This window comes from Neodothiora populina (assembly GCF_041146345.1).
Source record: "Neodothiora populina strain CPC 39397 chromosome Unknown canker_contig_7, whole genome shotgun sequence".
NCBI classification, from domain to species: domain Eukaryota; kingdom Fungi; phylum Ascomycota; class Dothideomycetes; order Dothideales; family Dothioraceae; genus Neodothiora; species Neodothiora populina.
Window position 1 is genome coordinate 1,383,075 of NW_027191415.1, and position 19,112 is coordinate 1,402,186.

The 19,112-nt window shown below is 47.5% G+C and overlaps 3 protein-coding genes across 3 annotated transcripts; 2 read left to right on the forward strand and 1 right to left on the reverse strand.

The window, feature by feature from the left end:
- Positions 1-1,877: 1,877 nt before the first annotated feature.
- AAFC00_006498 (uncharacterized protein) lies at positions 1,878-3,493 on the forward strand (the record flags this gene model as incomplete). The annotated part of the gene is made up of 2 exons (XM_069346461.1): positions 1,878-2,478; positions 2,532-3,493. 2 exons carry the CDS (start codon positions 1,878-1,880, stop codon positions 3,491-3,493), a joined length of 1,563 nt encoding a protein of 520 aa, XP_069197674.1.
- Positions 3,494-4,343: 850 nt separating this feature from the next.
- AAFC00_006499 (uncharacterized protein) lies at positions 4,344-6,425 on the reverse strand (the record flags this gene model as incomplete). The annotated part of the gene is made up of 5 exons (XM_069346462.1): positions 4,344-4,842; positions 4,897-5,798; positions 5,852-5,979; positions 6,036-6,241; positions 6,292-6,425. The coding sequence occupies 5 exons, from the start codon at positions 6,423-6,425 to the stop codon at positions 4,344-4,346; spliced, it is 1,869 nt and encodes a 622-aa protein (XP_069197675.1).
- Positions 6,426-8,262: 1,837 nt separating this feature from the next.
- On the forward strand, positions 8,263-10,348 carry AAFC00_006500 (uncharacterized protein; the record flags this gene model as incomplete). Its single annotated transcript, XM_069346464.1, has 5 exons — positions 8,263-8,354; positions 8,408-8,564; positions 8,630-8,943; positions 9,002-9,215; positions 9,269-10,348. 5 exons carry the CDS (start codon positions 8,263-8,265, stop codon positions 10,346-10,348), a joined length of 1,857 nt encoding a protein of 618 aa, XP_069197676.1.
- Positions 10,349-19,112: the final 8,764 nt, after the last annotated feature.

Consider the following 19,112-nt stretch of genomic DNA (forward strand, 5'->3'; position numbering starts at 1 on the left):
TACATGTTAAGCATCGTGCGCTATAGTAACATCGACTTTGATGCCGTATAGGGCATGAGCGAACACTTCAGTTGCGCAGAACTTTTCATAGTAATCATTAACTACTATCATCTTCGGTCCTATCGATGAGGACAATATGCGCGTTGCAGGCTCTATTGTTGCTGCATGACTCACAGGATTGAGCCCGCAAAATCGATTGTCCTACCTATCCAGGATGAATCCCATTTCAGCCCCATCGGTTCAACGGGAGCATCTAAGGCTTGTTCTAGACCTAGCATCAGGTACTGGACGCTACCTCGTAGCACGCTCGGCCAACCTTGCGCAGTTGCATTTGTAGTATGTTTCAAGTGCTTTGATATGGAGCATTCTGTGTTCCGATAAGCGAACATCTCAATCTTGAACAACCGATGATATATATGCAATTGTTGGCCTCACTACTAGCTATCGTTATTAAATGCTGCCCAAAGCTGATCGGAAGTGCAACAATGTTAGGGCTTGGAGTAGTTGCAGCTAGTGCGTGCAGCTTCAGCTATAATTACTGAACTAGACTAAAAATTTGCCAAACGCTTATCTACTGCTGACAAGACCACACTGCTCTCAGTGACAAAGCAGAGGGACCATCAAACTCGCAGTCTCTCAGTAGAGGAAACGAGCGGCACGAGTTTATGGAAACCAAAACGAGCATAAGCGTACGCTCAAAGAGTCATCCACGTATTCGGCTCTGACAGACGGTGGCTTGTCCGATCGAGACGGGTGTATCAGCGATAGTAAAAGAGGGGCTCCACAGAATCACGGCAGAAGAATAGGAGACACGATACAAAAAGCCGGAAGTGGGATTCTTGCCGCCTTTTCAGCTTAAGCGCTGCAACGATAAAGCAATCCCCGCTTAGATCTGTATCGTGGAGCTGAAACCTTATCTAGCTTCTACTGCCGTCATCGCTAATACTTGCAATTGCTTGTCGGGAGACTTTAGGCTCGGACTCGAAGGGCGTACCACCTCATTTGAAGCTGTCTCTTGCTTTATGAACATCAATTGAGTGAGGAGAATCGCATCGTAGGGTAGTAAGACAGACCAGGCTTCTTATCCGGTGTCAATCACATATGAACAACATGATATACAATCGTTGCTCGAGCTTAGTTCCTTGCCTAGATGCATATCTGGATGCTGGCGATGAAAGCCAGAGCAGAGAGTATGAAAGGAGAAGAGCTAGAGTCGTCAGTCCCAAACAAGTCAAACCTTCCGTAATGCGCAATTAACTCTTGAGGTACTCAAACGGGATTGCAGTGAATTCATTCCGGCAGTGCAGTGTTTTTGAAATTCACGACTTCCACGCAGACGAACCTTATTTGCATTTGCGATTATGCAGTAGGCTTCTTTGAGCTAGTCGTCAGCAGCATTTGATGGTACGATTACTTACTACCCTGTACAGCATGTTGCGATAAGGCCTCCAAGGTCAGCCCCTAATATACTTCTCAGATGCATCCTAGGACATTGGATTACCACGTGTAGTCCGTAATGGTTCGTACAAAATCCATGTACGCTATCATGCACTACACATGACTTGTGAGCTTACGTCACTTGAGGAAATATCAATGTTGTCGAATGATCCAAGGTAAGCTATAAGTTCCACGGCATGGCCGTGGTTCGAACCAACACAATCGCTCCGGAGGGAGTGTATGCATACTTTACCGTTCGTGTAGCTTTCATGCTTAGGTAGCTAAGCCGGCAAGGCCCGAAGATTGACTTTTTGAACAGGTAGTCATGTGTTCTATGTACCAGACAATTAATATAGCTACCCTCGTAGTGCGCGCCCGATGCTCAGAGCTTTGCAATATTCATACTTGGTTATAGTCGGCAATTGCAATTTCCAGCCATTATGGCCCCAAAACAAACCACGCAAGTTTACCAATTCGTGACATACACCGGAGAAGATCCCGACAAGGATAAGAAACAAGTCCTCAGTAATATCAGAAAACATGTTATGCACGATTACTTTCGCAAGCAGGGGAAGACTGTAGATTTGCCTGTCGGGAAATCAAAAAAGGGCAAATCCAAAGCGGATACCCTGCCTTCGGGATCAAGCACACAGCCGGTGCGCGATGATACCTCACTCATCATAACGGCCCCTCCCACCAGGACAAGAACCCCTCCTAAATCAGATCACATGCCTGGCTCCCCCAGAGGACCTCGATTCGACCCGTTCGACAGTCTACCTGTGAAAGGTATTCCAGACGATCTCATCGAATGGTTTCCATGTCTATATGAAGGTGATTCGAAGAATACCTCATGGGTACACAAGTCAAATGTGATGTGGGCTCAAAACATATGGCATTCTTCAACACAAGATACCGCCCTCTTCTACACTGTTTTGTCTCAAGCTGAGCGAAATCGGCTGGTCGTGACTAAATCAGAGGATAAAAGAAGGTATTTGTTCTTACGCGGTCAAGCTCTACAAGCTTTGCGAAAGCGTATGGGCAGTAAGTGATTCCAGCAGATGTCAACGGGACTAATGTACTGACGCATCGAACAGCGGCTACAACAGATGACCCCAACACCCTGATCCTATTGATTGCCTACCAGATCCGGTTTGCCATCGTCGAGGGCGATTTTGTCACTGCGAAGACACATTTACAAGCTGCTTCGCTTTTGATCGCGCGAGAAGGCGCAAAAGTTGGACCATTCGTTCTGGTGCACGCAACTCTAATGGATGTCAAACTCGCAGCTGCTAGCTGGACACGTCCGGAACTGGAGTTTCAGGACCCACATCTACGTCTCCAGACGTCCCGCAGATTGGCCGAGATCGTCCACGAGCGTGCTCAAATCTCTTTACAGTACTTTCCGTCGGATTTTCGGGGCGCTGCGGCAGAGGAAGCAATGAGAGGGCTGCATTGGCATTTTCTCAAGTTCGACGCAGAATATGGCAAAGAGGTAGATGGGAGCTTCGGAGTACTACTCAACTGTGTTCGAACTGCTCGCCATCTACGAAGTCTTGCAGCCAACGCATGGGAAGAGTGTGAAGCGGAGGAGGAGGAGATGACCCGGCCAAGAATTGCCCTAGCCTTATGTCTGGAATTCTTCGCGTGGATGCATGATCCAGCTCATATCATCCCTTGGATATCTCATTCGCAATTTATGAAGCGCCTCGGCGACAATGTGAGGGGCAAGTTGAAGCATTGCCTGCATATAGAAGACGAAGATATTGAAAATGTCTGGGAAAAGACTGGTGCTCATCGCGAGTCCCTTCTGTGGGTTCTGATGATCGGCTTTGTCATGACAGCGAACACGGAAGCGGAGGTAGACGGCTCCACGGACTTGTCGTCCCCTTATCTTCGGACTATGAGTAGAGTGCTCTCTAGTCTGCAGATTCGTGACCAGAAACAGCTTGAGCATGCTCTCAAGATGTTTCCTTGGACAGACAACTTCTGTGGAACATGGAGCACGTCTATCTTGGCACGCCTAGGATTGCCTGCCATAATTGAAGAGGCCGAATGAAGCAAGAACAGGCGGCAGTGAGCTCGTTGGTTCGAGGTACTTCTACACAGCTGTCGTTATGGTTTAAGTGTAATCACAAGTACTTGCACGTAGCTTGAGCCTTCCGAGCCAGACTTGTCTCACATGCGTATGATCACATTATATGGTTACCTCGGCCAGGTGTTCTACTATACATGCCAGACTTCAGTCAAGGCCAAACTTCAGTCAATGACGCTGCGGAATTGTGCGTGAAGCCTTGGATAGTTCTCCTAATCCACACTAAGCCACCCCGTACACTAAGTTGCATGGAATAACCCGCTCTATCCGAAGAATTCTTCGTAGATGGTCTTACTAAGCTAGCTGATCTCCTTCGCAGGGCAGAAGAAACATATCTAAAAAGAGCTAGCAAGAGCTATTGCGTACTCGTTACTGAGACGCACGCCCCAATATTGAATATGATATTTGGGAAGAAAGATCGCACATTCCATCGATACTAAGCTCTAAGAAGCTCGTCTTCTCATGTAAGGCCAGTATCAATTACAAACGTGGTGTTCAAGATACTTGCATGCTATGCGTTTATGTGCAATCGAACCCTTGAATTCTCAGGAGTACAGTGTAGCAAAGCGGCACTTGATTCTAGGCATTCTACCATATCACTACCTTACCATTTAAAGGGACGTGACGTGACTGGTAATTGATGGATTGTCACCTCGTCACAGATACATCCTCGTGGATTTGCAGGCGTGAAACCTGGTAGCGCTGACAAAGGTGATACCATTTTAATAGAGTTCAATATGTAAGTTTATATCACCTTCGAAACAAGGTGCGTCGTAAAGAGATCCCAACAGCTCGATCGAATAAGCCAAATCATTCATCGCTTCTTTGTACTGGTAGTCTTCGCAGTAGAACTGGTTGTCGTCTTCTTGTCATCACTTTTTGTCGAAGCACTGCTTGTGACAGAGGCAGAGGATGTCGGAGCGGCACTCGTCGGCGTGGCTGAGCTGCTAGAAGAAGGTGCTGCACTTCCAGAAGACTTGATGGAAGTCTGTAAGGTAGTGGCGGTATGGGTGCTCCAGTAAGTCTCTAGTGCACCTTCGACTTCGTCGGCATTCTTGTAAGCTTCCAAGCTGATGAACCATTCGCATTTCTTGCCGATTTTTTCATCCTCGAAATCACCATCTCGGCTCTGCCACTCTTCTTCTTTAAATCCCTTGGAGCGGTAAGTTGAGTCCATCGGATCCAAGAATGTAGTCTTTTCATCGTAGCCGAGATCTTTTATGGCTTTGACATCCATCGCAGCCATCATCTCATGGTCCTCATGGATCAGATTGTGGCAATGGAACATATAAAGGCCATCCCATGGAGCATAGCTAGGGAGCATGAGTTAGTTCCTAAAATTCTCAAGATGGGAGCATGCTGCTTACCGAGCAATGACTTTGACGGTCTCGCCTCTGTTCAGCCATACCACATCTTTCAGACCTGCTGCCTCGTATGGTAGAACCGTGTTCCTTTCTCCACCACTTCGATTGAGGATCTGAAAGTCAATAAGGTGGATGTGGATTGGATGGGTCCAACCACCAGATGAGTTTTCCAATTCCCAGACTTCGACAGCTCCTCTCTCGGGTTTGGCAATGACTCTGGCTTCTGGACCAGAAGCCCAACTGATGCCATTGACTTGCCACTGACCGTTGCTGCGCTCGAATTTGAAATGACGATCAACAGTGTCTTTCTTTGGAGGGTACTTCACGCTACGGAGGGTAGCAGGCAATGGGCCATTACCGTCTTGGGATGTGATCTTGGACCCGATCACAAACCGCATGACCTTATCTGTGCCGGCGTAGTCATCATCGGCGCCAACTTTACGGTTGTTGCGAAGGGTAACATTTTGACCCTCATAACCAGTGAAGTCGAAGACGATTTCCCAACGCTCTGCCATCGAAATATCAAGCTGGGTCGCTGGGATTGGTTTTGTCAATAGACCAGTGTCGGAACCAATGACATTGAAACCAAGCCTTGTGCCTGCTTTTTTGTCTGCTTCGAAGTACATCTGGAAAGATCTACTGATGGACGAGTCCAAGAAACGGAAGCGGTACTTGCGAGGCTCAACTGCCATGTATGGCCAAGGCTGACCGTTGACCTGGATAACATCACCGAAGACGCTCACCGTCTCACCATTTGCCTCCGGAGACCACAATGAGCCGTCGGAGTTGTATCGTTTTGCTGCCAACGCAAGAGGTACATCATACTGCCCCATGGGGAGGTTCGACGCACGTTCCTGGGCATCGTGCATGATGTAAAATCCAGCTTGACCAGAGTATGCATTCTCCTATCGAAGGTGTTAGTGTATACAGCTTCCCTTCTCATAAATATACTACACACTGCAGTATGATCGATGGCATGATCGTGATACCAAAGTGTCCTTGCATTCTGAGCATTGGGATAGTAATAGTCCTTGTACTGTCCAGGTTCGGTTGTGTCCTCGGCCCAGCCATCGAAAGGAGCCCGACCTGAAGAGCGACTTAGCATGCCACAAGTCTCAAACTATCAGAAACCGTATGCATACTGTATGATCCATGAAGATGGACCGAATTGGCTCTGTCTGCATGGTTGACAAAGCGGACAACGGCTTCTCTGCCTCGCTCCACCATGAAAGTTGGGCCAGGAACCATGCCATCATAACCCACGTGTCTCGTCTTCTTCAGATTGGGATAGATCTGAAGGTCCACTGGTTTGATATCGATTTCGTAGTAGTCCAAGTTATCATAAGATCTTCATTGTGGTTAGTAGTGGTAATCATGAGATGTCTATCCTTCACTCACTTGTAGGGTGTCTTGATTGGCGGTATAGGTAGAGGATACTGGTAGAAGTCCTTGTATACAGGACTCAACCACTCCGTGTCTTTAGCCACAGCTAAGGAGCCAAGAAGGCCAAGTGCTAATGCCAGTGAATGCATGCCGAATGTATTGAGGGAGGATGAACAAGAATGCACTGGTTACTTTGGTGATGCCAGGAGAAAGATCGACGCTGTCATGTCTACATATATATATCTCTACCTGACTGTAGCGCCTTGCACCTTTTCAGTCTAGAACCATAATGCTATGCGGACACATCCCAGTCTCTACAAGAATCACTATTACTGATGAGGTGTATAGGCGACTCCGAATGCTATACCAATCGTAGCAAGTGTGGCTGTGGCTTGAAAGTGTCGGCTGATAGAAGTATGGGTTGGTGGTCCAGTCGAAGGATCAGGCTGTGGCATACATGTTATGAATGAAGTGTAGTTGCCCAGAAGAGCTGGACTGTGGTATTCGAAAGGTACCTCGAGTTGCGTAGTCCAGCTGGAGAAATTCCTGCAGGCGTGGTGCATAATTCTACATGACTTACCATTTCCAGAGTCTGATACAAGCCTCATTTACAGTTCCGAGATGTGAATTGGAGCTAAGCAGAGCACGTGTAGGGCTTGCCATCCAGGTAGTTCCCGTACCTGGTGAAGTAATAATTGGCAACGAGAATGATGGCTATGTTTAGTGCTGGGAGGCGGCCAAGGAGGACTATTGTTCTATAAATTTGCTACGAGGGATGTACTAGTACGAGGCTCTGTTCATGGCTTGTCCCTCGTTTGGCGTTGCGCATAATCTGGTTTCCGAAAGCTTTAATGAGATATATACCTTCTACATGTGTGGCAAGTCGTACAGAGCTGTCGGCGGAGTGCTGAGCCAAGATCTTGGTAAACCCCGCCCGCTCTACTCAAGCTGGATCCCGAACTTGGCAGACCCCGCGGGCATGGCTCCGGGTTGGAGAAAGATCTTGGCAAACCCCGCGACATGGCTCCGAGCCGAACAAGAAGCCTTGGCATCGCTTGGTTATCTGCCCACATTGTCAGCCTTATTGAGGAGTCTCGACCTGGAGCCCCAGGGCGACATCTCCTGCAAGGTACCAATCCTGTCCATACAACACATACAAAATATACCTACGGTATGGCAAGGTACAGTACCTGCACTATTGTCAATGTGGAAGGACTCAAAGTTCGGCCTTGCCTGCTAACATGAAGCTGAACCGGAAGCAGTAGAGAAGGCTTACTTGGCATGATCTTTTTTTTTTGCTATACTGCGCTCGGAAAGAGTTAGGAATTCGCCTAATGAGGCAACTGTCTCGCATAAAGCCACCGTCGCATAGCGCAGCTGCCTGTTCATCTTTCACATCCTGGTCAATATTGATCAAGCACCTCAACCTTGCTAATATCGAATGCTAGCTCGGTTCTGTAAATAGTTCAGATGCGTGCTTGCTAACTTTGAGAAGCCAAGATATCTGCGATAGCGATAGATTATAAGCCACAGCCTTTGGCGCCTATAGACCGTACTTGTTAAGCATGTCTTCTGATGCTTGTGAGAGGTCTGAGACAATTCTAGACGTATCACGAGCTCAGAGATCCTCGTTCACGTGAGTAGACAACACTTCCGACGCTGCCCTCGTGCCCTCATTAGGTTTACTTATTCGCAAGCTTCACACTTGAGCCTTCATGCACTGCTACTCAGCTGAGAAGCGAGGTATTGTCTTGGAATGATAGGTACTTGAAAGAAGGCTGATAGTGAACCAGATGTCGGTTCAGACCTCAATCAGATCAGGCCGGTCCAGACAATTTGGGATAATGATGTGTGTGCGATATACGGTGTAAGAGGTTATACTATGGTATGGCTTATGGTATATAATGGAACCCACGTCGAACAAATCACCCCTCGAATCATCAGTTCAGATCTACATTCCAGCACGTCCTAACAATCCCCTTCACAATGTGGATCATATACTATATCCTTCTCTTGTGTATAAGCTCCTTAGTACGAGCTGTTGTCACACCGTTTGTTCTAGATGGCGGACTTGATAGGTATGTGTCCGGCTATAATCCTACTTGGTTCACAATCTTCTAATACATTGCAGCGCAACCGCTAGTGGCACTGAATACAACTCAGGCGGCACTATATCTGTGAATGGTTATTCCATCACAGTTCCCCAGAATCTCCAAGTCCAATTTCCTGCAGCTTTCGTACCTTTCATCAAATTCGCTAGCGGTGGTTTCACAGGACATGAAGTCAGCGTATGTCTACGTTGATTTATCTCTAGCCGACAGTCCATCGATAGTCATCTAATATTGGGCAATAGGTGACTGGAAATGTTGTTGATGGTAAAGCGATTGCCGGCCTCATATCTATAGCTCAATTCCAGCTGCAAGCAGGAACAGGAGTTGTGGCCAGCGTGAACTTCGATGGTACACTTGGCATTGTAGGTGGGTCGACCATTCGTGTCGACGACCCCAATGGTGTTTTTGGAGCCAAGTACGACACTAACCCGTTCTACACTGCCGATGACGAGAACCCATCAGTCACTGCTTTCTCTGGATTTCCTATGTGTATTCCCAGGTCATCTGACGATGAGAAATGCCCATCGAGCAATCGTCCCGCTGGAAAAAACACGTTGTACGTATACAACATAATCAAAAGTAGGAAGCTTGTCACCTGCTGACCGTCCCTCTAGTTCTGCCCCCGATTCCCTTTTTATGGCACCTTTCAAGGTTGGAGACTATGTCGAATATTCTGGCGTCAAGGTCGGCGATCAGATCGTATGCTACGAGATAGTTGCACCGAGTGTCCAGATTACAACCAGTGGTGCGCCTACATATGTCAGAGTTGAAGATGCCCTTGTTGGTGTCTACGATGGCGGAGCTACCTCGGAATTTGCTGACACAAGAGTGAGCTGTCACACCCCCAAATTCACATACGAGCTTTTCTGACATTTTATTAGTTCATCGGTTATTCCTCTGATCCATCTGCAGCGATCACGGTATATGCCATTGATGTTGATCCCTGCACTGGCGCCGAGACCGAACGTTCTGTTGGTGCTGCTTCCTATAAGGCGGGCGACGTTAGGAACAAATGGACCTGGCGTAGTGATAGTACAACTTTCTCGAAGTACACTCGCGAATACGTCATCCGCTCATCGACGGGTGAGAAGACCACTGCCGATGGCATTATTGCTGGGAAGTACGTTCAGCCAGTCACGGAGTGGATCTTCCCCGAAGCCAACGTCCCGGGTATCATACCCTCAGTCAACGACTTCTCACAGTTCACCTATCTCGCACATGGACTTGGACGAGACGAAGATGGTCAGCTTTGGGGCCAGCTGAATCCCTGGCCAGGTGCAAACGCGCCTGCTGCTACCAGCTGTGCGCCAGCTTCTTCTACGCCATCCGCCACATCCTCCGCAGCCGATGCTACTGGTTCCACCGGTCCGGTGGTCACGGCCACCCTCTTGGTAGCTGCTGGATCTACCCAGACTGTCCGTCCGGGAATTCTCGGAACGCTGAAAGCCACTGTAAGCAACAGCGACAGCTTCCCTCAAGGAGACCTCTTGTATAATTGGACTCAAATATCTGGACCAGCAATCAAGCTGTCTGGAACGACTGTGGTTTTGCCATCTTTCACCGCGCCAGCAGCAGCAGCCAAAGCTACTTGCGTCTTTTTCGTCAACGTCACTTCTAAGGCTGCAGGAACATACAACTCAACCAGCTTCGCTATCATTAACGATCCAAGCGTTAAAGATGTTGTTAGCATCGACTCGTACACTTATACTAGCCAACAAGGAGGTACACTATCAGTCACAGCTTCTTCTAACATCATCGATGGCAGCATGACAATGATGCAACTCTATCTTCAGAACACTGTTGGCGGCACAGCACTCACGATGACGCACACGGGGGGAGGTAAGTTCAGCTACAGTGCTAGGAGTACAAAGAAGCCTGCTACGGGAGTCAGTGTTCAAAGTGGAGCTGGTGGTACTTCGAGCCGCAGTGCCACCTCCGCTAGGCGGCGCAGAGTGATTTGAATTCACATAGATGTAACATTTCTATAGTTAATTTTCATCATGGATTTGGCTTACCTGAAACTAGATTAGGTTTGTGTTCAATACAACGTACAGGGCGTTAATGAAATTGTGTGTATCCATTTACTTCCACGACTCTTACCAGAAGGTTCAAGCAGGAAAGGCTATTCTAGTCCAGAGATTAATGGTCGCAAGTGTAACGCAACCAGTAGATTGGAGTTGGACAATAAACAGTTGCTTTATAATGCTATGTCGAGTCTCATGAATTGAGGAAGCCTAAGGAATCTGACTTCCGGCCGTGGCGCCAAATTCGAGGACTAAGGTGACCTGTAGCGCTGTCTCCTCTTGCCTGGTGGATTACGCGACGATGGAGGCTTCGCATCGGGATATGTTTTCACTTGCTAAGTTCATATATCAGGCTCTTTCGAAGTTGCATATTCAGCATACAGCAGACGACTGCCTAGACATCCTTGCAACACACATACTATGCTATTATACCAGAGATTAATGCAATTATGATTCCATCACTCATGGATCCAGACGAACAAACCAGTCATACTGTTTACAGTATTCCTCGAATGACGACAGTAGCTGCCAGAATACTCTAGACGCTATGGACCATTCGCGCAGCCACGATATAGATGCTATAACTTGTCGTGAATATCTGGAACATTTTTCCAGAAGTGCCGCATTTGCCTTTACTGTCAAGAAAATTTGGAGAATCGAGCTTGACATTATACTCGATAGCTACAATAAGCTACTCACACTCATAAAACAAATGACGGCCAAATGAATGAACTCTTGAGTGTTATGACACTAGAGGATCAAGGCTGTGATGGTGACCCCGCTGATTGCTGCTCCCAAGGAACGAGCTACTCTCATGCTTTCCATTTCATGCTTATCATCATCTCTGTCAATTCCTTGTTCTCAGCTTCGATGCGCTTGTTGGCCTCTTCAGAGCGCTTAGTCACCTCTCTAAATTGGGCCATCTGCTGCTGCATCATGTTATTCAGCACGTCGACAATATCAGCTAGCCTACCAGCCTCATTGTCACGCGCTTTCTGTGAGGGCTTACGCGCCCTCAACGACGCTCGCATGTTGTCAAGTATTATAACCTCCTTTCGTTTCTCGCCATCTGATCCAGTGTCGTCTTGTGAGGCCTTCGTTGGACGCGTAGCGAGCTTCTTGCGTCTGCCCGACATCGCGTTTTCGGTGGCAATGTCAGCGCCGACTGCCTCTTGGAGCTTCCGCTTTCGAGATAGTTAAGTGAGTATGATTGGTCTTGTATTTGTTTATGTATTCGAAAGTCAGTTCTTGCGCCTTGGTTGAGGCGAAGTGTAGTAGGGGTTAGTCTTGCCTGCCTAGGAGCGTTAGGCGGTTCTAGAGTATGTCCCCTGCGTGCGACGTTCGCCTGCGTCTAAGGTAGGGATGGGTTTGGTCTCCCACCCTGTTGTATCAACTTCTCGACTTGTTCTGACAGGTTAGAGATCTGTGCCTTAAGAGCAGAGTTCTGCTGGATAAGTTGTTCCTGCTTCTGTCTTGCTTGCTCCTGTCCACTCTTAAGTAGTTCAATGCTATGGCTTTGCCTCTGAAGTTTATCTTGTAATTCATGGACCAGATCGGGCACAGTAGACAGGGTACCGACAGCCTCAAGGTTCTTTGTGCTGTCGTTTTGCTGTGGACACAGGGCGCCCAGTCCTGTGGGTCTCGTGAGATCCCACAGTTACAGTATACTGTCCTGCGGGGTTTCGTCAATAACGCCTCGGCAGCGGGAGGTGGCGCCGCTGCAGGGACCATCGTTAAGCCCACTAGGGTGCAGCTTCTGGCCAGGTCGCACGTTTTGAGTTCAGTCGATCAGTCGAGTTGACGCGATACTCAACGGCTTTTTTAAGGTACCTAAGCTACAGCACATCAACTCTTCTTGCGCTTTATTTTGAAGCAAAAATCAGGTACATTGGTAGCAAAAACAGAATTATTCCCTGATCCCGATGAAAGATTGATTCGTCCCTGATGGCGACTGCTGTCTTATCTGCTGCTCCATTCTGTTGAAAGCAAGCTATGAATTGATAGTCTGATCTTGATAGTGGTGAGATTCGGGCTTCGTTCTCGTGAATATCGGTCGTGTGAGCGCATTTTATTCTGCATGGTTGAGTTATATTCGTACAAAGTGGCAGTGACTAGTACTTACTGAACATCTTGTCAATGAGATCCTGGGAACATCTTATGTAGTAGTAGAAGCTGTTGTTTATGTAGAAGATGTTTGTGATAGAAGATCTCTGACGTATTGTGTACTTAGTCTAGGTGGTACTTGATCTCAGCTATGGGTCCGTTGATCAGGACAGTCGTTACAATTGATCAAGTGGCATTGCCTCTCCTGCCTTCAGTCTTAGAAGGCATCATCACCAGATGTTCTTGCACGATAAGAAGCAGCTGGAGGACGCGATGTAAAAGCGTGTTTCCTATCACTACTAAACTACATTGTTCAAGGCTAAGAGTATGAGGGCCCAATAGTCCATAATTCTGCCGTAATGCAATAGTAATATCACCTCGTGATAGTCTTTGTACTCGTAGAGAGCTAATAATCGGCAACCTTGCTAGAATATCTTTATCAATTACTGGTTCGACCAACGGAACATGCGGTACATACAATGATCCCAATGCGCAACTACATGCAGATTAGCATATGTTCGGCAGTAGGTAACGTGTAAGCTCAGAGAGGCGTACCCGCTTGGTGGAATGCTACAATACGAGTGCTGGTAAGTAGAAGAGCCACCCTTGCAATTGACATTGCAATATGTGATAAGGCCAGCTTGGATAGCTGTTCACGATTTGATTAGTAGCGCACATATAGCGGTCTCGTGGATTTTACTTGAAAAATCATTGTCTGTTTCCACTCTCTGCCAGTTGGTCCCAGTAGGAGCGCTATAGCAGGTTCCTATATCGCCTTGAAACCTAGAGAGTTTTCGTTAGTTGTCACGTGATAGTAAGCAAATGTCCTTCCACATTGTACGTACGGCTCGCCACCAGATGGGTCAGTTGTAGATCCGTCGTCGTCATGGTTACAATTCGGGTCGTTGTCTGGAATGTGTTTAGATAGTCATTGCATTACAGTAAGCACATATACTCACAAAACCGGTATTCGAAATAGGACGCGGATGTCCGGGCTAGGAACAGTCCGACCAGGATCAAGACCTTCGTATTGGGAAGAGGCGTCATAATGAATAGAGGAGCGTGAACTTCAAAACAGTGTTGAGATTGTCTTGGTAAAAACCAGCAGTGCTTGATTCGTTATGTTGAGGGAATCATCAGGCCTATATAAGTCTGACACAATTGTGAGCTGACTTCTTGACCTCAAGATGTCTTTGCATGTCGTATCATGGAAGGCGGATGAATCGGATGTGAATTGTGGATTTGAGAAATGCAGGACATAGATGAGTGTTGCAGTGCAGCGGGCATTCAGCATCAGCTCGTGTCCCCTTTATAAAATAGTCCTACATCCGGACATCTTTTGGAGTTGCCAATCGGATGTGAATTGTGGATTTGAGAAATGCCGAACATAGATGAGTGTTGCAGTGCAGCGGGCATTCAGCATCAGCTCGTATCCCCTTTATAAACTAGTCCTATATCCAGACATCTTGTGGAGTTGCCCAACATTAAAGTGCCATACTTTAATGAAATTAATCGGGTCCGGAGTAGGGCCAAAACGATGAACTCGAGCAAGGTGAAGACACTCCAAAGGCAATATCATTGGACATGAAATTATCTATGAATACCGATCCTGAAAGAACACTAAACATAGAGAAGAAAACGGTGTCAGGAAAGCACCTGCCTCGATGCGGGAGACAACCGGCACAACACCGGTACTGTCCTGCATCTATATAGTGGGGCTTTTCTCCACTCCTCCATCATTCCTAGATATCCATCATCATACTACAATCTCCTGCTTTGCCTTGCATCATCACCCCTGCGCCAACAACGGGTTAGACAGACTTGGACTAGAGATGTTAAGCGAAAGGTAGCCAAGCTGGAGATTATTTTATTAACATGCTCTCCTGGGCGTTAGATTGAACTTCAGTATCTCCATGTAGTAAGATTAGATGCAGGCCAAATTTTGAGCGAGCAAGGTGGCCGAGTACATTGTCGCGTGTTATGAGGAGCTCTTGCCGTCCTTAGCGGTCGACCATCCGGCCATGTCAACAATGGGCGGTATCCCGGCGCTCACGGGAAAATATTGCCCAACAAGGCTCCGCGAATGAACGAGTCCTTTCTCACGACAAGCGTAGGTATACAGTCTGATGCGTGGCTTCCAGTTCTTTCCTGCCTGTGCAAGAAAGTCTTTGCCGAGTCTTCTGCAGGGAGCCCATGAGTAGCGAGAAAAACTATGAAAAAGAGGAGTGAAAGATTGTTGACAGCTACGCTGCCAGCATTGTTGCGGCGAAACTCCGTAATAATCCTCCAGCTTGAAATGAGCTTCGGCTAGATCAAGGCTTCCGCTTCGTTGGTCACGCAAATGAATCCGATAGAAATACTGACGTTCTGGACTCTCCCGGTAATGAAATTGCCGAGTGCATAGTCATTGTTTACTTCTGACGAAATCCCTATCTACAATGCCCCGATGAATGTTCGGAACATTCATTGAATTTTGGTAGTAGCTTGGCAGGGTCTAAGTCTTGGCTTACGGTAGATTCATTAGAAAATAGACGGAAGATTGTTTAAGAAGTATATGGCTAATCTTTATCAAACTCAATAGTAATATAAACCCGCTGAATCGATACGTGCAACTAGAGTTTTAGAAGTAGCAATATAGATTAAGTAGATAGGTAGCTTTATAAAGTTGAGCAGATTAAGCGACTGTCAGGGTTCGGAGTCAGGAATAAAGATCAGTACGTAGATATGGGTCCAAGCTATATGACAAGACGTAGACAGGGGAGGAAAGACAGTACTAGGTCGAGGACAGGGAAGTACGGCGTTGAAGCCACGAGTCAGGAGTATAGGTCACGTGACCTATACTAACTTAGGTGTCACGGTGATCAACGACCAAACCGTGACACTTGCAACACATGCGAATCCATCGTCGTAAATAAGTAAACCCTCAACGGCTGCTGATCTCGGATCTGGATACACAACGTCACTTTCTACGTGTGCTAAATCTCCTAATTCGCAACCCTGATCTGCTAATGATCGTCGGGTATTTAGTGGGATATCCGGATGATGTTCCGACAAATGGGCCTTGATCTAGCTAGGTACTACTGCGAAACGGCATGCCTTGCAAATAAAGACACGATACTCATGTAAATGACTGAATAAAACGAATAACCCGTCTGGTCGATCTATAACTGTTGGTAATGATTTCGTTGTATATAATATCCTTTGCTGATGCGTTGTTGCTTAATCGACCTTTGGCTTGCTTCCTAGCTTGTTAACGCGTTCGCGTATTTTCGTGATATATTGTCACGGTTTGGTCGTTGATCACTGTGACACCTGAGTTAGTATAGGTCACGTGACCTATACTCCTGACTCGTGGCTTCAACGCCGTACTTCCCTGTCCTCGACCTAGTACTGTCTTTCCTCCCCTGTCTACGTCTCGTCATATAGCTTGGACCCATATCTACGTACTGATCTTTATTCCTGACTCCGAACCCTGACAGCTGCTTAAATTACTACAGAGACAGGCACGAAACTATTTAAGAACTTTAACGTCCGAATTAGGAAGAGCGAGGTAGCTTAAACACTCCTCGTTAAGGACCTTGCAGAATAAAGGCGTTTAGAAGCCTAGACACTAAGAACGAACAGATAGGGTTAATACATATGGAGGCTAGATGCAGCTCTTTTAAGCAAGCACACGCTTAAGCTCTACGGAGCGCTGAACTCCGAGCAAGCGGGTATTCTCGTATAAGTAAGAACGAACCATACTTATCTCCGATCCTATTTAGTAAAGATCGGAGTCGAGGAAAGTAGTAAATGCGAATACAGGCAGGAAGACGAGACAGTAGCTTACGTGCTTCTTTAATGCTAGCGCTAAATAAGCATACAAGCAGAACTTAAGCAGATAGCAGGAAACAGATAAGGTGACTTGTCCTTTCTACTAAAAGGGTATAGTAAGAAAAGAGAAATGCACATAGATTAGCTAGTAAATAGCCCGCTCGAGTAGTAGAGACCGAATTTGAAAATAGTGAAAGCGACGGTCCGGTTTCTTTAATAGATAACCAGGATGGCAGCTATCCCTCCACAGCAACAGGAGGGTGGCGATTAAGGAACAAGGGGCGTTAGGGTTCTTCTTTTATTATCCGTGAGGCTAAGCAACAGATAAGAAAACGAGGGAACGACATTAGACAGCTCATACGGACGATAAGACCGTGAATAGCTTGATAGACTAATCAATCAATCAATCAATCAATAGGGGGACGCAATCATCAATTTCGGTCACCAAAATACCTGATTTTTGCATCAAAAGAAAGCGCATCAAGAGTAAAACCGTTAACTATACGCGCACGACTGGCTTCTGCCTGGCGGATGCGCTGTAGCTCAGAGAAGCCGTTGGATATCCCGTCAACTCGACTGAACTCAAAATTTGCGACCTGGCCAAAGCTCCACCCTAGTGGGCTTCACGATGGTCCCTGCAGCGGCGCCACGCCGCAACTCCAACCCAGCATCGCCAGAAAGTGCCGGAGCTGCGAGCAAAGATGCGCCGTTTGCGATGGTTACCCGCTCCCGCCGCCGAGGCGTTCTGAACGAAACCCCGCAGGACTGTATAACTGTGGGATCTCAGGAGACCCACAGGACGGGGCACCCTATGTCCTCAGCTAGGTTAAGGGAGCCACAGCAGAACGACAGCACAAAGATCCTTGAGGCTGTCCGAACCCTGTCTACTGTGCCTGATCTGGTCCATAAATTGCAAGATGAACTCCAGAGACAAAACCAAAGCATTGAACTGCTCAAGAGTGGACAAGAGCAAGCACGACAGAAGCAGGAAGAACTTATCTAGCAAAACTCTGCTCTCCAGGCACAGATCTCTAACTTGTCAGAACAAGTAGAGAAGTTGATACAGCAGGGTGGAAGAGCAAACCCAACTCCACCTCAGACTTGGGCAAATGTGGCACGCAGGGGACATACGCTGGAACCGCCCAACCTCCCTAAGCAGGCAAAACCAAACCCTACTACACTCCGCCTCTTCACTTCTCTAGAGCCAACCGGATCCGAGGAAGTAAATGATAGCTTTACAAGATACATGCCAACGGAGAAAGCTACCACCATGATCACCCAAGCTCTTCAGAAGTATAGCCCTACAGTAGATGCACAGCTGCTTGGGGTTGGCAGCACCAAAACGGGTTACCTTTTGAGGTTCAGAAACGAAACTTCCACGGAGTTAGCTAAGAAAAACAGTGACTGGACTAAGGACTTGGGACAGAGGTCAAGGGTCGTCACACCTCGCTTTGGGGTGGTAGCGCACCGCACCCCAACAGCGGAAGTTGACATGGACGAGAAAGAGGAATCAATAGAAAAGATCATGCGAGAGAACGAGCTCGCTAGCAAGGGTTCTTGTATTGAGGAGATTGCTTGGCTAAAGAAGAAAGATTTACCGCTCGGACAGTCAGCCTCTTTGGGAATCTGGTTCAGCTCTGCGGAAGCTGCCGAGCAAGCTGTCGCCCAAGGATTAGTTTTTGGTCAGAGGTTTGTCCCTACTATCGAGCATTACCAGTCTCGAAGGAAGAGATGCTTCAGATGCCAAGGCATCGGGCACATTGCTTGGAACTGCAAGGAGAAGGAGAGATGCGACAACTGCTGCGGAGAGCATAGCAGGCGTGACTGCACTGCCACTACCTTGAGATGCGCCGACTGTGGAGAGTCCCATCCTACAGACTCTGCTAGCTGCAATAGCACACTGGGATCCTCCCGGCTGCAATGAGAGACACCCTAAAGATCCTCCAATTGAACATATACAAATCAAGGCCTTGCATGGAGGCACTTATTAACGACACCACCACAGCAGATTTAGATATCCTCCTTATCCAGGAACCCCCGGTTTCCTTCTTCAAGACATTTGTGCAACACCGACAATGGCAAGCACACACCCCAACCTACCAGGGAACTGAGAGAAAGCGGGCTATGCTCTACATTAACAAGAGAATCTCTACATCAACATATCAACAGATCAGATGCGACAGCCCGGATGTCACTGCAATCCAAATTCAAACACCACATGGACCTGTCAGCATCTACTCGGTCTATGTTCCACTAATTGGAGGTACATTTCAGGCAGCGGAGAAGGAGATGCTGGACACTCTACATGCAATCCAGGCAACACAAGCTAGTCATAACACCGACCCAAGTGATAGCATGATCATGTGTGGAGACCTCAACAGACAAGACCCATTATGGGGAGGCGATCACATCCAGCCATACCGGGTTGGTAATGCAGCCTCTCTCCTCCTGTTTATGCAGGACCGAGGTCTCCAAAGCCACTTGGAAAGAGGCACTCCCACGTGCTGGTCTACAACTAGACCAGGGAGCAGGACAACTCTGGACCTAGTGCTCAGTAACATCCACTCTCGTCTCCTTAAATGCTCTCTCTATCACAACAACTACGGATCAGACCATCGTGCTATCTTTGCGGAATGGAGCATATCCCTCCAGCACAAAGAAGAAAGGCCAGCAAGAAGAGTGTATGAACGTACGGACTAGGAGAAGGTCGGAGAAAGCCTCCGGGCAACTCTCGGAACCCTTTAGGAAATCACAAACACAGACGAGCTAGATGAGGCGGTGGCCA